The sequence below is a fragment of the Cavia porcellus genome, unplaced genomic scaffold (assembly GCF_034190915.1).
Source record: "Cavia porcellus strain 051 isolate PalLab524CR breed Dunkin Hartley unplaced genomic scaffold, mCavPor4.1 scaffold_7, whole genome shotgun sequence".
Classification (NCBI taxonomy): Eukaryota; Metazoa; Chordata; class Mammalia; order Rodentia; family Caviidae; genus Cavia; species Cavia porcellus.
In genome coordinates, this window is record NW_026947490.1 from 97,122,031 (window position 1) to 97,136,995 (window position 14,965).

At 42.9% G+C, this 14,965-nt stretch overlaps 1 protein-coding gene and 1 long non-coding RNA gene across 8 annotated transcripts in view; one reads left to right on the forward strand and one right to left on the reverse strand.

The window, feature by feature from the left end:
* Nucleotides 1–14,965, forward strand: part of Cep57l1 (centrosomal protein 57 like 1) — a 238,983-nt gene that overhangs the window by 92,829 nt on the left and 131,189 nt on the right. For all 7 annotated transcript variants that reach the window (XM_063253988.1, XM_063253986.1, XM_063253985.1 and 4 more), the window contains 2 exons: nucleotides 1,644–1,745; nucleotides 4,491–4,652. In XM_063253988.1, the coding sequence (XP_063110058.1) occupies nucleotides 1,644–1,745; nucleotides 4,491–4,652 (264 nt within the window). The remainder of the gene's footprint in view (nucleotides 1–1,643; nucleotides 1,746–4,490; nucleotides 4,653–14,965) is intronic.
* On the reverse strand, nucleotides 11,020–14,627 carry LOC134477070 (uncharacterized). Its single transcript, XR_010048997.1, has 2 exons — nucleotides 12,790–14,627; nucleotides 11,020–12,400 (listed from the first exon to the last, which is right to left on the reverse strand). It is a non-coding gene; the product is annotated as an uncharacterized LOC134477070 (long non-coding RNA).

Below are 14,965 nucleotides of genomic sequence, written 5' to 3' on the forward strand. Positions count from 1 at the left end.
ATCACTGTACACAATTTATGAGCAACATATAAATAAGGAGATGAAATAAGATAGTTTTAGGTCATCCTGAGTGCAACCAGTTCTCACCCAAGGAAATCATGATCTAGAAAGTCACCACAGACACTGACTGAGCAGATAAGGAGTCATTAGTTTTAGGCAAAAAATAAGCTCAAGTTTCTGCCAGTCGTGTCACGATATTCACCAATGCATGCCCTTGTTAGTGTGTTTCTATGTAAAGACATTTAATTTAATGCACACTGTGGATTCACTAACACTGAAAACCCTATGGCCAGTATCACGTAATCCAAGTGTGAATGACGCTTACCTAAAAGATTTTCTCTAGAAGGCATGTCACCGCCTTGCTGTGCTTAGAAACACAGCACTTTAGAACTCTGCGTAGGGAACCTTTTCAATGATGGAATCACAAAATCTGTGAAAATGTGACTCTACATAGACCGCAAAAGGGATACTTGTTTCTTATCCTTTAAGCTAAGAAAGGAGAATATTGCTGGGTTAAGCCTGAGCTGGGAAGATGCCCACTGGGCCAGTCAACTTTCTCACCATTCTCATGTATGTCCATGAGTGACCCTGAAAGATCCGTCAGTATGGAGTTTTGGGTCCCAAATTAGTTTTAGTGAGTAGGTAAAATTGAAAACATGGATGTCACGAATGCTACGGATTGATTGTATTCTGAAAGGAAAGTCTTGCTTATTATTGTTCATTTGGGCTGCCAGATAAGTACCACAAGATGGGAACATTATCCACCACGGACCTCTATTCTTTTACTCTGGGGCTGAACGTCTTGATCGGAGAGTCAGCACGGCTGAGTTACAGTGAAAGCCCGCTGCCAAGTTGCAGACTGCTGACTCCTCCGCGTGCCCACACATGTTGGAAGAGACAAACAAGCTCCCTCAGGCCCTTTTATCAAGGCCCCTTGTGGTCACTCTTACAAGCTACTTACTTCAGGAAAGTCTCTTCACCTAGCGGCATGGCCTTGGAGGTTAAGTTTCAACATATGAATTTTAGAGAGACACAAATATCCCAGGCATGGTTCATTCTGCCCAGGGAGCTGAGAGAAATCAAATATCGCTCCTCAGTCTGGGACTTGAGAGCAGGATGGTTAGTGCAGGAGAAGTTGGGTTTTCTATTTTAGATCATTAGCTTGACATCAGATTTAGACATCAAGGAGGTAGATAGATGTAATAAGCCAGAGCTTAGGGTCGAGATAGAGCTTAGTACATTGATGATATTCTCAGCAACATAGCTCACTTTGAAACACAATTCATTAATGAGAAAGATGAGGTTTTCAATACGGATTCACAAGGATCCTGTGGATAGGCTCTTTCTCTCTGGCCTCATGACCAGAACTGATGGGTTTAGGGTCCCTCCCACCCACCGATCACACAGGCTGGTCCACAACAGGCCGCTGCATCTCATAGGCCATGTACCAACAAGAATGGGTATCTCCTCCAGTGAGTTTGCGATCCCTTGGAGACCCTTCCCAGGACCTCACATGGCCACAGCCAGCCCTCTGGCATCAAGGCCAGATCATACCTCAGCAAGTCCTTGAAACTTGTTGTTTGCAACTTTTATTGAGAAGCACTGTTATGTTGTAACTTTATGTGAACATGTTTGTCCCTTAGATCAAACCCAAATGTGATCCTTGGCAAAAGAAGATGTTGACCAAACTCAAAGAACAAAAAAGAATAGATGTATTAATGCAAATCCAAGCAAAGTTTTTGAAGGTAAAAAAAATAACTATGTTCTCTTGTAGATAAAATTTTTTGCTAAAAAATTGTCTTTAAAAAAACTAAAATAAAATAAAATTTTAAAAAAAGGACCTGGGATGTAGCTCAGCAGCACAGCACTGGCCTGGCAAGCACAAGGCCCTGAGTTCAATTTCCGATGGGGGCGGGGGGCGGGGAGAGAGTTTTTAAAAAAAATGTTGGCATAGAATCCCTATGAAGACTTTACTTTAAATTTTCTAATCTAATTGTCAGACATTAAATGTCCTGTGGCTTTTCAATTTAGACTCAAAGTTGTCAGAAGTGCCATTTTAACCAAGCTTTAGTACCAGGTCTTGGTGCAACACTGATCTAAGTCATGTAACCTCTTTGAGTGGCACTTTCCTTACCAATGAAATAAAAGGCCTGGACTAAATGATTTTTACTGTAGTTTTTAAACAACTGCAAAATTCACCATCTTAACTATTTTAAATATATAGTTTAGGAGTGTTAAGTATAGTCACATTGTTGTGAATCACACTTGCAGATCCCCACAACCTTTCATCTTGCAGGACTGAAACTGCGGTCTATATCCATTTAACAACTCACCCCCTCGACCCCACCTCCTGAAAACCACCGTTTTGCTGTTTCTATGAATTTGACTACTTTAACACACATACACACACACATATATACATATGTGTATATATATGGTAAAGTATTATTTATATATGATAAAGTTTATAAAATAATTATAACATAATTATATATGGTAAAGTATACATAATAATGAGATATAAATAATCATATATATATATGATCAGATATAAATATATATATATGGCTTATTTCATCCAGCATAATGTCCTTGAGCTTCAACCACATTAGCACACAGAATCCTTCCTTTTCCAGGTTGGATAACATCGCCTCTCAGGATAGATTATGTTCTATTTGTCCAATCATCTGCTGGCAAACTGTGTTATTCACACCTCATAGTGACTGTGAATAATGTTTCCATGAACATAAATGTGCAAATATCTCTTTGAAACCTTGCTTTCCTTTGAACATACACCCAGGAGAAAAATGGCTGGATCATACGTTAATTTTACTTTTAATTTTTTGAAGAAGTCACATGTCTGCACAGCAGTTATACCATTTTACAATCCACCAGAGGTACAGAAGGGTCCCGCTTTGCCATGTCGCTGCCAACACTTGATATTTAATGTTTCTGTTTCACAGTAGTCGTCTTGATGGGTAGGAGGTGATGTGTATTTATCCACTCATTGAGTTTTATTCATCTATTGGAATCTTTGTATTGTGTGGTTGTAGTCTTTTTAAATGCATTCTATTGACCACTTATTATATAATTAGACAAAGATCCTCCCATTCTATAGTGGTATTTTCTCTGCATTTATTATATAACTCCATTTATCAGCTTTTGCTTTTGTGGCCTGGGCTTTTGGTGTCATGGCCCAAAATCGTCACCAAGTCCAGTGTTTTCTTCTAAGTCCTACATTTTCTTCTAAGAGTTTTGTAGTTTAGGTGCTATGTTTAAAATCTTTAATTCACTCACTCAGTTTTTACCTGTAAGAGTAAAACACCATTTTACACATAGATAATCAGTTTCCCAAACACCATTTATTAAGATAGTGACCTTTCTTCATTGGGTGATGGTGACTTCCTTGACTGCATTTGCAAGGATTTATCTCCAAGCTCTGTCAATGGAGTAGAACAGAGCTTAGGGATAAATCCTTACAAATGCATAGTAGGACAAAGCTGAGGACTCAATTTTCCCAACTTCAAAAAGTCTTTATGCTACTACCACATTGTTTTGATTACTATGGCTTTGTAAAACTTATTGAACTTGGGAAAATTAAGTCTTCAGCTTTGTTCTTTTTTCCAAAATCATTTTGTATATCTAGGAGTTCCTTAAGATTTCATATGAATTTCAGTATAATTTTTTTTCTTTTGAGGCAAGGTCTCACTATATAGTTCAGGCTGCTTTGAACTTACTATGTAGCTCAGACTGGCCCTGAACTCATGGCAATCCTTCTGCCTCAGCCTCCCAAGTGCTAGGATTACAGTCATGATGGGATTTCCACACCTGGCCAGATGAATTTTTCTGTTTGCTGGAAATGCCTCTGAGATGTAGATAGGGACTGGAGTAAATCCCTAACTTTGTGGTGTTCAAATTGTCTAATAATGTGTGTATTGCTAGAGTAGACATTCAAAACTAGGACCATTATAGTATTCCTTATTTATCTCCCATTACCTGCCTGGCGTCCTGCAGCAATCGAGGAGAAATATTTCTAGGATTCTTGTTGACAGGCACTGCTGTGTGTGGAAAAGCCAGGGTTCCCAGGGGGTGAGGAGCACGAGCCTGAATCCTTGCAAAGCTCGACCTCTCCCTGTACTAGCCTGCTCCCCACCTCCTCCATTTCCTGATGGCGTCCTAACGGTGACCGTTTGCACCCGAAGCTGATGAGTGTTTATTGTTTTTCACCGATGCCATGACTCTGGGGAGGTCCCATCTCATAATGTTTTATGGTTTTCATCAAATTTTGAATGAGCTGCTCCGTACATTTAACTTACAGTGCTGCATGGATGAATGCACTTGGATAATCATGATGCTTGACTTTAATTTTACTTTTTAGTTGAATAAAGTCCGATCTGGGGCTTCTTCCTTGTTCATGTGTTTGTGGCCAGTGTCTCACCGAGAAGAAGGGAATAATAGTTTTAATAACTGCTGCTCCTCTCTATTCGAAGATTTCTGACTCCAAGCGAGTAATGCAAGTGCTCCAGGATCATGCTTCGAAGACAGACACACGGAAGCCACATCATCCACCTTTCGTGGCTGCCCAAGGTTTGCATCATTGCACTTATGACAAAATCTGGGAGAACATTTATAGCAACATCAACCTCTACCAGGTGAGACATTAAGAAATAATCAATATGCCTTTCTACCAGGCAAGACGTTAAGAAAAAACAATCTGCCTTTCAACGTGACATCTGGGGGCAGCTTTTAGAAATGTACTTCAGAAAAAAAATAGGAGTTTACTTCAGTAGTTTTCCTGTGACTTTCTCATCCAAAGCTCTTCCACCAAATCAGGCTTGTCTTCATTAGAGGGGAGATTATGTGCTTAACAAAAGAAGCATGTGAAGAGGCAGAATAGGACACCTTGTTCCCGCTGGGACGGGGACTTAAAGGATCAGCACTAATACAGAGCTTCACATCCTGCTGCTAAACACACAGAGAGCTGGACAGGCGTTAAATACGGATAGTGTTTAGAGAGGCCACTCCAAGCAGAAGGCATGGCGCCTGGCCTGGAGGAAGCGCAGGCTTACACAAGCAGTGAAAAGAAGGTAGGTAGCACTTTGTGGGAGGGAAAGCAGGAATACTGATGAAGAAGGTGGTGCACGCCCGTCACCCCTGCACTCGGGAGGCTGAGGCAGGAGGACCGCTGTGAGTTCAAGGCCAGCCTCAACTACACAGTGAGACCCTGCCTCAAAAAAACCAGCAACAACAGCAAAAAGCAAGCTAAGGAAGCAGGGATATTGCAAGTGGTGAGTTCAAGTTCGGCTCAAGTGAGTAAAGATTCATGTGGGAATACAGTGGAGAGGAATTGTGCTTTATTTGGGAGGAGACAACATAGATGAATACCTATAAATGCCAGTCCAAAAAAAATGCATGCTTTATCCTGCAAGGGTGATAATATATTAAATATATATATATATTTAAGAAGATTTACATTTCACTCGGGTGTTAGATTAAAAGAGAGAGACTGAAGGCGCGGAAGGCCGTTAGCCAGCTGCTGCCAGGGTGGGCACGGAGCTCAGTGCTTCAAGAAGTTTCCACTCAGGGCTGCTGGAGAGTTACCTTTAGGACCGTAATGTGTGCTTTGGAAGTTGTAATCGCTATTATTTCTTCGTCACTGGGGAAGATTTCACTTCATTTGCTTATTTAAGATGGGAAGTCCTGCATATATTCCCAATCTGAGAGGAAGGAGAAGAGGGGAAGAAAGGAAAGCAGGAAACTAAGAAACAGACGGATGATGCTTGGAGGTGATGGGGGGGGGGATGAGGCGCAAGTGATTTGGAGGAAGATGGGAACGAAATCATTCGTCTTGGAGTGAATAAGTTCAGAATTTTCAGGTGCCGAAAGGTAGGATGCAAGTGATTGTGCCTGGTTCCCAGAGAGAGAGACAGAGAGACAGAGACAGAGAGACAGAGACAGAGAGACAGAGACAGACAGACAGAGAGACAGAGAGACAGACAGAGACAGAGAGACAGAGACAGAGAGACAGACAGACAGACAGAGAGACAGACAGAGACAGAGAGACAGAGACAGAGAGACAGACAGAGACAGAGACAGAGAGACAGAGAGACAGAGACAGAGACAGAAACAGAAACAGAGACAGAGACAGAGACAGAGACAGGCAGAGAAAATTCTTCTGGGCATTTTGAAGTGATTTATGGTAAACATACCATAAAGAGGCTTAGAATACCTGTGTATAAGGACTCCAGATTCCAGAGGAAGGACACAGGGGAGACTGTTACTAGACATGCAAAGTACTCTGCTATTTTTCTCAGTCACTGAGCAGGTGTTACCCGGAGGCTACCTTTGTGCCAGGCATTGGGCTGGCCCGGCCAATGAACACACCCAGTCCTTACCCCTTTTATACAACAGCTTTGTATAAGTAAGTAAATGAAGAAGTGAATCTGTGTACAAGTAAGTAAATGAAGAAGTGAATCTGTGTCTCTGTCTGGTGAGCACTGAGATGACGACCAGGGCGGAGGAGGAAGGGCTCGGAGAGGCGCCACTGACCTCTGACGGGGCCAGCCACAGTGGCTTGGTAGGGCTGTGGGTAGCCTAGGAGCTGCAATTCAATGAATGAGGTACGGCCGGCCAGGAAGGCATCCGAGGGCAGAGTTTTCCAGGCAGAGGAAATTTTGAGGTTATAAAACTCTGTCTACTCTCCGTCACATTTCCCTTAGTGACAATTTGTGGCCTCTTGAGGGGTGTCCATGACTGCATACTGCCCGAGGGCCCCATGGGAGTTTACTGCCATTCTGAATGCCCCCGCAGGTCAGATGAGACTGGGATTGAGTAACCCTGGGGTGGCTGGGAGGAGTTATGTGAATGTGCATGTGGGTCGTACAGCTGTGTTTTGCAAGCAGGTAGCAGTCAAGTTCAAAATGTAGCATCTGTCTGCCAGTCAGCATTCTGATTCTGATTCCGAGGTTGGCAAGTGTCAGCGCTGTCCCCTGACAAATAACTTTTTAAGGGCCTGCTGGGTAAAGGGAAATTAGTCTTATAGGGCTGCCCGTTTTGACACCTGTGAGAGAGTGCCATCAGTCCCTAAGGGTTCCCCCACATCAGAACAGCGTCCGGTTGGTTCTCAGTGAACGCTGCTCACCAGGAACCTTTATTAGGGTTTTTGTCTTTCAATAAAAATTTCATTTCTTTGTAGTTTGATATGTACAGAAAAATTGCAGTGTGGTACAAAGGGTGCCCATATACTGATCACTCAGTCTCTCCTGTTATTAACGTCTTATATTACTGTGGCATTTGTCATGCCAGAGGATGCGACACTGGTGTGTTATTGTGAGCGAAACCCAGCTGTTTTTGGATTTCACCCCAGCGTTCTCTTTCTGCCCCAGGATGCCAGTCGAGCGCCGTATTTTCATTCAATGAACCATCGCCCCAGGCTCCTCTGGTCTGCCATAGTTTCCCATTTTTCCTTGTTTCTTATGACCTTGAAGTCTTGAGGAGTCTGGCCCAGTGACTTGTAGAAAGATCCTTAATTTCAGTTTGTCTGTGTCTGCTCATAGTTATGCTGAGGTTGTCAGTTTAAACAAAGAAAAAGCCACAGAGGCGAACCACTTGCTCATTCCGTCAGGTTAGGGTGACATGGTGTGAACACGACATTGCCGGTCATGTTAATTTTGTTCATTTGGTTAGTTGAGTGATGTCACCAAGTTTCTCCAGCCTGGTTATCATTTTTTTCTCCTTGAGGAGTTCTTTCAAATTTATAGCAGTAATAAATTCTACTCTGAGAGTTACAGAAAAATTTCAAAGATAGAAGAGTTCCTGCATACCCCTCACCGTTGTTAAAAAAATGCATACGTACCAAAAAGTTAAATTCCTCTGTGACTATCTTATGGCAATAGGACCTTCAGATTATATAGGGGAAGAAAATGTAACTCTCAACCTGCTAGATGTGCAATAAACTGAGTTTGTGATCGCCAAAATCAAAGAATGAATTCTAAGGAACAGCAAAGGTTAAGAGTAAGACATTTTATGGAGGGAGAGACAGTTTCTAAGTGAGATGGAGGATCTGAGCTCGGACCCCACTTTCTGGAGGAAATTTTATAGAGCAAAATCACAAGGTAGGAACAGAATCATGAGGTGGGTACAAGATGGGACCAAAACTGTGATCAACCAATAAGGTTCCAAGTATAGCTGCTTAGGTAATATCGGTCCAATGGGGAAACAGGCCATGTAGCTAGTGTACATGGACAGACCAAAGAACTCTTCGGGAAGGGATGGGTCTGGGCGTGTTGGTTCACACTGAGGTAACTGCTGTCTAGGTCTCAGTACCGATCTTATCCCTTGGCGAGACACGCAGGCCTGGCCATTCTGTCTTTAAGTCTGGCCTCCAAAAAATGCACCTCTGGCTGAAGTGTTTTCATCCTCTGCACTGATTCTTTGGAAAGCCTAACCCTGTCTAACTGCTTATAATATGTTTACCTCAGTCAGCTGTGTAGAATAATATTGCTCCCCACTGTGTCTCCTCAGAGGTAAGTGCTGTCATTGCTTGCAGATATTTCAATAACTTATATGCATACATTTGTGTATATGTATTAGTCAGAAATAGTGGTACACGCCCCTAATCCCAGGTGGGAGACGAGGAGAGGTAGGAATAACTTCGGGGGTCTGTAACTCCCAGCCTGTTAGATGTGAAATGTGCTGAGTTTGTGGTCTCACAACATTGAGGAATGAGACCATGGACCAAAGAAGGAAGCTAGAAGAGGTTTATTGGAAACAAAGGGAAGAGAAATAGCTCCTGAATTTCCAAGAGGGCTCCTGAATGACTGGCCACCTCAGCTCTCGGTCAGGGTGATCTTTACAGCAAAATCCCTATGTGAGGACAGTTGACCTATAGAATTACAAGTACAGCCGCTTTGCTGATATTGATCCAGTAGGGAAGTGAGCCCTGTAGTGAGAGTGCACGAAAGAACAAAGGTATCTGGAGGACGGAGGGGAGTGTGGGTTTAGGGGCTCCCCACCTGCCTGTGCACCTGATGAGGATCTAGGCTCACTGGACCAAGTGGCGCTGACCGCGGTGCAATCTCAAGCTGCATTTATCTCGCCAGCCAGGCTATTGCGCCTGCATCCGAGGCCTGGCTCTCTTTGGATTTGCCTCCAGCCACAATTCAGATGTCTCTGTTTTCTGCGCTGACTTCCTTGAGGGCCCAATCCCTCTCTCACAGTCATTAGTTTCTATCTAATTTAGCTGCCTGGAATACGAGGATCACAAGTTCAAGTTCTGCCTGGACAACTCAGGGATTTAGCTAGACACTGTCTCAAAATAAAAAAGGCCGAGAAGTAGCTCAGTGTGAAGGCCCTGGGGTCAGTTGCTAGTACTGGGGCTGGGGCTGAGATATTTGTATTATATTATATTAGTATATGTTACCTACATACAATAAATTTGTGGTTTAGCTTTCTGTGTAAATGATATGCCACATTATGTGGATATCCTGCGGTGGATTTCATGCAGCAGTGTGTCATGAAAATCTGCCCTGTTGTTGTTTTTAATGTCTGTGTGCTATTTTATTGTGTCACAGATTACACTGTGACCCTATGGCAAGTAGTTGCCAAGTTTTCTCCTGCTTGAAGTCATGTCTGCTGAGCTGTGTTGCTCTGCAGTAGGTATTTGGAAGTAGACTTTCTGGGTCACAGAATACACAAATGTATTTCCATGGCTCCCGCCAAGGTGGTTATGCCATTCCCCCCAACACACACTTGTGAGTTTATTCACATGCATTTTAACACTGTATGTACCTGTCTCAACACTGATAGTGTTTGTGGTATTGCTATCACATTTTGAGTGAGGCTTTTATTTACCATTAGCATTGAAGGGTAAACCTTCTCTAACACAATTCTAATTTCAGGTTTATTTAAAGATCTGGGATTGGCCCAATCCAAAATGGGCATCTGATATTAATACACACTTCTCAGATGAAGAAATACAAATGGCAAATAAATATATGAAAAATGTTCAACATCACTGGTCATTCGAGAGATGCAAATTAAAACAACACCAGAAAGAATGGCTATTACCAAGGAATCAACCAATAACAAATGCTGGAGAGGCTGTGGGGAAAAAGGAACTCTCCTGCACTGTTGGTGGGAGGGTAGACTGCTGCGGCCATTGTGGGGGTCAGTCTGGAGATTTCTCAAAAAGCTGGGATTGGAAGTCCCATTTGACCCAGCTATTCCACTTCTAGGCATATTCCCAGAAAAACTGAAAGCATCATACCACAGTGATATATGTGCACCCATGTTTATAGCAGCACAATGTGTAATAGCCAGATCTTGGAAACAGCTCAAATGCCCATCAACTGAGGAATGAATAAAAGATGTGGTCTTTTTATACAACAAAGTACCACTCAGCCATAAAGAAGGATAAACTGGAGACTTTTATAGGTCATTGGATGCAACTTGAGACTATACTCATAAGTGAAATAAACCAAACTCACATGTGAAACATCATATCGTCTACCTAGTGTGAGGAGCTGAAAGAGTAAATAAGATCCAAGATGTATAACAGATATTGTAACATAGGAAGAAACTGTTTACAAGGAAAGAAAAATCGGGGAGGGGGAAAGGAGAAGAAGGAAGGGAAAAGAAAAAACTCTATATAGACACAACATAGTTAAGAGAGTTGTATTACTAGTTTCTCTTACATAATTGAAAAGAAAGATTTGTGCTGGCATTGTTTGGACAATTAAATGCCTATTTCTTTACTCTGAGTAATTTAAAGATAACAGTATGCAATGTATGAACCATTGTTAATGATAATATTCAACTAGACAGAAATAGTTCTGGTCAAAATGGACTTTAAATTTTTTATATTCTCTTAAAAATTTTAAAAAAATATTTAACTGTTGTTAAATAGGAATAGACAGCATCCTCTGTGGATTGTGTTGGCTCAAGCCAGTTGTGTCCAAAGCTTTCCCCCAGAAAGTACCTGTTTGTTCAGATAACTGCGTGAGGAAGTAACATACCATCGACACTTGAATTTTTTTTTATTTAAAGAGAAAAAAGAAAGGACATAAAAAAACAAAGCAGTAAAAGGGTACAAGTAATACAGAATTTCAAGAAAAAAATATACAGTAAGAAATTACCAGTTAATAGGTTACATATTGTCTTCCTAGAAACAGTTGTCCAAATTATAAAATTAAAGCATATAAAGTGGACATTCATACAGTGATATTGGAGACAGTTCCGTTCAGTGATCAACAAAAGCTCAGTAATATGGTTTTCCATCCTACACACTCAAACATACCTGCGGTTATATCCCTTAGTCCACCTTCCTTTCCTCTCTTTTTTACAATAACAATTATACTTTTTGGGTTTTATTACTCCCACAGTTCTTATTACTTTTTTTGAAGAGAATAAAACCAAACGTGACTAAGCAAAACAGAGTCAGAACAGAAGGGTGGGCATAGTACATGATGCAAAAATAGAATACCAGGTGATCAAAAGTGGTTACCATTGTGTCTCTTGCTATTTTTAAATTGAGTTACCTATATCATCAGGTATAATAGAATTGATCAAAACAGTACAGAACAAAACCAATAAAACCTACACTGAGGACTTTATAGGGCTTCAAAAAAGGATAATAGTCAAACCATAATGGGCATCATAGTATATCTTATTGCCTTCAAAGTGGCTGCCTATAGCCTCAAACTTGATACTATCAAACAAAATAGAATATAGAATAATCAGACAGAACAAGATGGGGAGAGCAATACTGGGGTTCAAATCAGGTTAACAGGAAAACAAAAAAGTTACTATAATATATCCCTCTATTTTTAATTTAGTTTTCCCTTAATTAAAAAAATGAGAAAAAATAGATTAATTAAAAAAGGGGGGGGGACATTGAGATAAAAGAGGACATTGTAACAGAACAACACAGGTCAGAACCAAACAATTCAAGCGTCATTGTGTTTCGTCACCAGATAATCTAACATAATAGTAGTCGCCATAGTGCCTCTTTCCTTGAATTATTTGACACACTTGTATTTTTAAATATATGGATTAAATTGGTCACAGCTCTTTAACCTCAGAGACTGGTGGAATGGCAGAAAGCATCACACGGGGCTGCACTGTGGGGAGCCGGGGTGAGAGGCCTCTTCCTGTGCCTCACCCGCTGGCCACTTGTCCCCGTCTGTTTCCAGAGATAATGCTAGCACCAGGCCCGCTCTCACGTAGCACCAATATGCAAGAAGTTCTGGGAAACATGAAATGCCTGTCTCTAGGTTCCCCTCATCAAATGCAACAGAATGTTTATTTTTAAAAACAAGTATTTTCGGGCTGGGGACTTAGCTCAGCGGCATAAGCGCCTGCCTTGCAAGCGTGCAGACGTGAGTTCGATCCCTGGTACCGGCTGAAAAAGAAAACAAGTATTTTCTAATGACAATCACGACACGTATCACAGAAAATTTGGAAGCAGAAAAGTACAAGGAAGAAACTAAAAGGCCAAGCATTCCTGGTACCACCTAAAATAACACTGTGGTTCATTTGGGGCCTATCACGCTGGTCTTTCCCTCTCCCTATGGATAAACACACAAAAATTGTAGAGATGCTGTGGGAAAGGAGAAAATAACAGAATACATTTACTTTTGCTGTAATTGTTCCTCCCATCCTTTGTCTCTGCCAGCTTCCCAGTAGGAAATGAGGTTTCCCAGCAGAAAATCAGTGGAAATCTCAGAACTTGATTTATGGTCATGCAGGCTAAAGCCCAGCCACACGCAGGGTGAAGATCAAACAACTTACCTGCCCGGGGCGGAGAATGGGCACAGAAGTATTGCATTCTGGATTCGGGCAGCCTTTCTGCTTCCCTGCGTGACCTTCCTTGCCTAAGGCTTGTGGTATTTCTGAAGCAGTTGCCTTGCGTGGGCTGCGGTCGGCTCTGTGACCCGGAGCCTGTGGGGCATCTCTTGCTCCTCATCTCCGTCTTCCTCTGCCCCCTTCCTTTCTTCCTGGCAAGCTGCTAGACCAGGAGCACTTTGTGGTTTGCACAGTCCTGCAAATGCTTTTCACTGTAACTTGATGTCACTTTCTGTTCCTTCCTATGCAATTCTCGGTAATTTTAGATGCAGCTGAAAATGTCAAATCCTGTCAGAAAAAGGATGTGGCTCCGAGCCTTCCTTCTGAGAGCTCGGTGGGCAGGGCTGAGCTCAGCCCACGAACACTACAGACTCCGGAGGCAAAGGGCTGCGGGTGACGCCTCCTGCCCAGAATTGCACACATTCAGCCCTTTTATAGCGCGTACATTTTCCGGCAGATTTTTAAGATGATGTTTTTTATTTTGGGAAGATGATTTTGTGTCACTGGAACAGAAGTGCACTGTGTCACCTCCCAAAGTCCGTGGCGTCCAGGGCTGCAGCAGGCGCACAGATGTGTGCTGATGTGCTCACTGCACTGCAGTGCTGCTCCCAGGCAGGACGAGGCACCGCTCTGTGACCACCAGTGTCCTCGCCCACCTAGCCTTCCTCGTGTCCCTGTCAAATGCTTCCTCTCCCAATGCCTGTCATGAAGCCTGCTACTCGGTCTTAGAGTCCTGAGGACCGTGTTAGCTAAGATAAGATTTGGCTGTTGGTTGTGCTAAAACAAAGTGACAGGGTGAAAGGCGGTGGAAAGGTCTCTTCCTCCCCTTCAGATCAGCATCCAGAAGGAGATGAACTGACCTGGAGTGGCAGCTTCGTGCCACAGAGTCAGCTCAGCTCTGTCTGGCTTGGAAGTCAAACAAACGTGACCCCCAACTCAAGACTGATGCCTACTCTGAGCTGGAGGGCCAGCTGTCACAGCTGGGCTGTGGTTTGAGCAGCAGGGCGGAGAATGGAGGTGGAGGGGCAGCCTTTGGGGATATTCCCGGAAGCCACAGCAAAGTACTGTCACCTCTCTTTCATTAGTCACATGGCTACATCACTCAGTCACTCAGCTACAGCAGAGGAGGTGGAGAAACACTGTCTTTATCCAAATGTCCAAGTGCCAAGATAATATCCCATTTAATTTTTGTAGGGAAAGAGAGCTTTTAGGCATAGTCAGCAATTTCTGCTGCAAGAGTCCTTTGCAACTCTAGAAACCAACTACTAGAACACAAGTAACCCGACAGGAGGTTTTCAGCCTCTGCTGTTGGCACCCAGGCTTTTGTGGGGACCAGAGTGCACCTCATGAGAATGGGGAGTGTGTCCAGAGACAGGCTGAGGGCAACCAAGTGGCTGCTGGGGCCGTGGGCAGGCCACAGGCAATGGCTCCTTCTTTGGGGTTTCTTCTGGGGCCCCAGGGGCTTCACCACATTCTTCTGTGCATCAGGAAAGATGAGGCTATCAGATAAGCATAAACCGCAGGAGATTCCACAGAGCTGACCAACTACTGCAACTCAAGAGGAGAGGAACCCGACCAGGTTCCAGGCGCTAAGCTAGAGCTATGCCTTCCACCATTCGGTCCGCGTAGCAACTTTCTATGATTTCCCTGGTCGCACCATTTGACAAGGGTGAAACACTGGCCTGAGACCTTAAATGAAGCATCATGTAGTTAACTAGAAAGAGGATTTAAATCCTCTGATCTCTCTTGGCGTAGAGCAGGCCTAGATGAGAGCAGTTTGAGTTTCCAACTATACACACTTGAAAATTACACGAGATTGACTTTCTGTAAAGTGAATTGTATAAAAGGGCGGAAAATGGGGCAGCTGTTATTTAAAAGCCATGAGTATTTTCTGAAAACAAAAACTTGAAGCACGGCGTGGTGGCACACACCCGTGTCACTGGCAGGCCAAGGAGTACAAGTTTAAGTCTAGCCTATGCAATTTAGCAATTTAGTCTCAAAATGCAAAAAAAGAAATTTTTTTAAAGGGCCCAGGATGTAGGTTGGTGTGAGGGCTCTGGGCTGAGTACTGCAAAAAACAAACACAAACCTGCCGGGTAAAAACACCGATTTACTGTTGAGG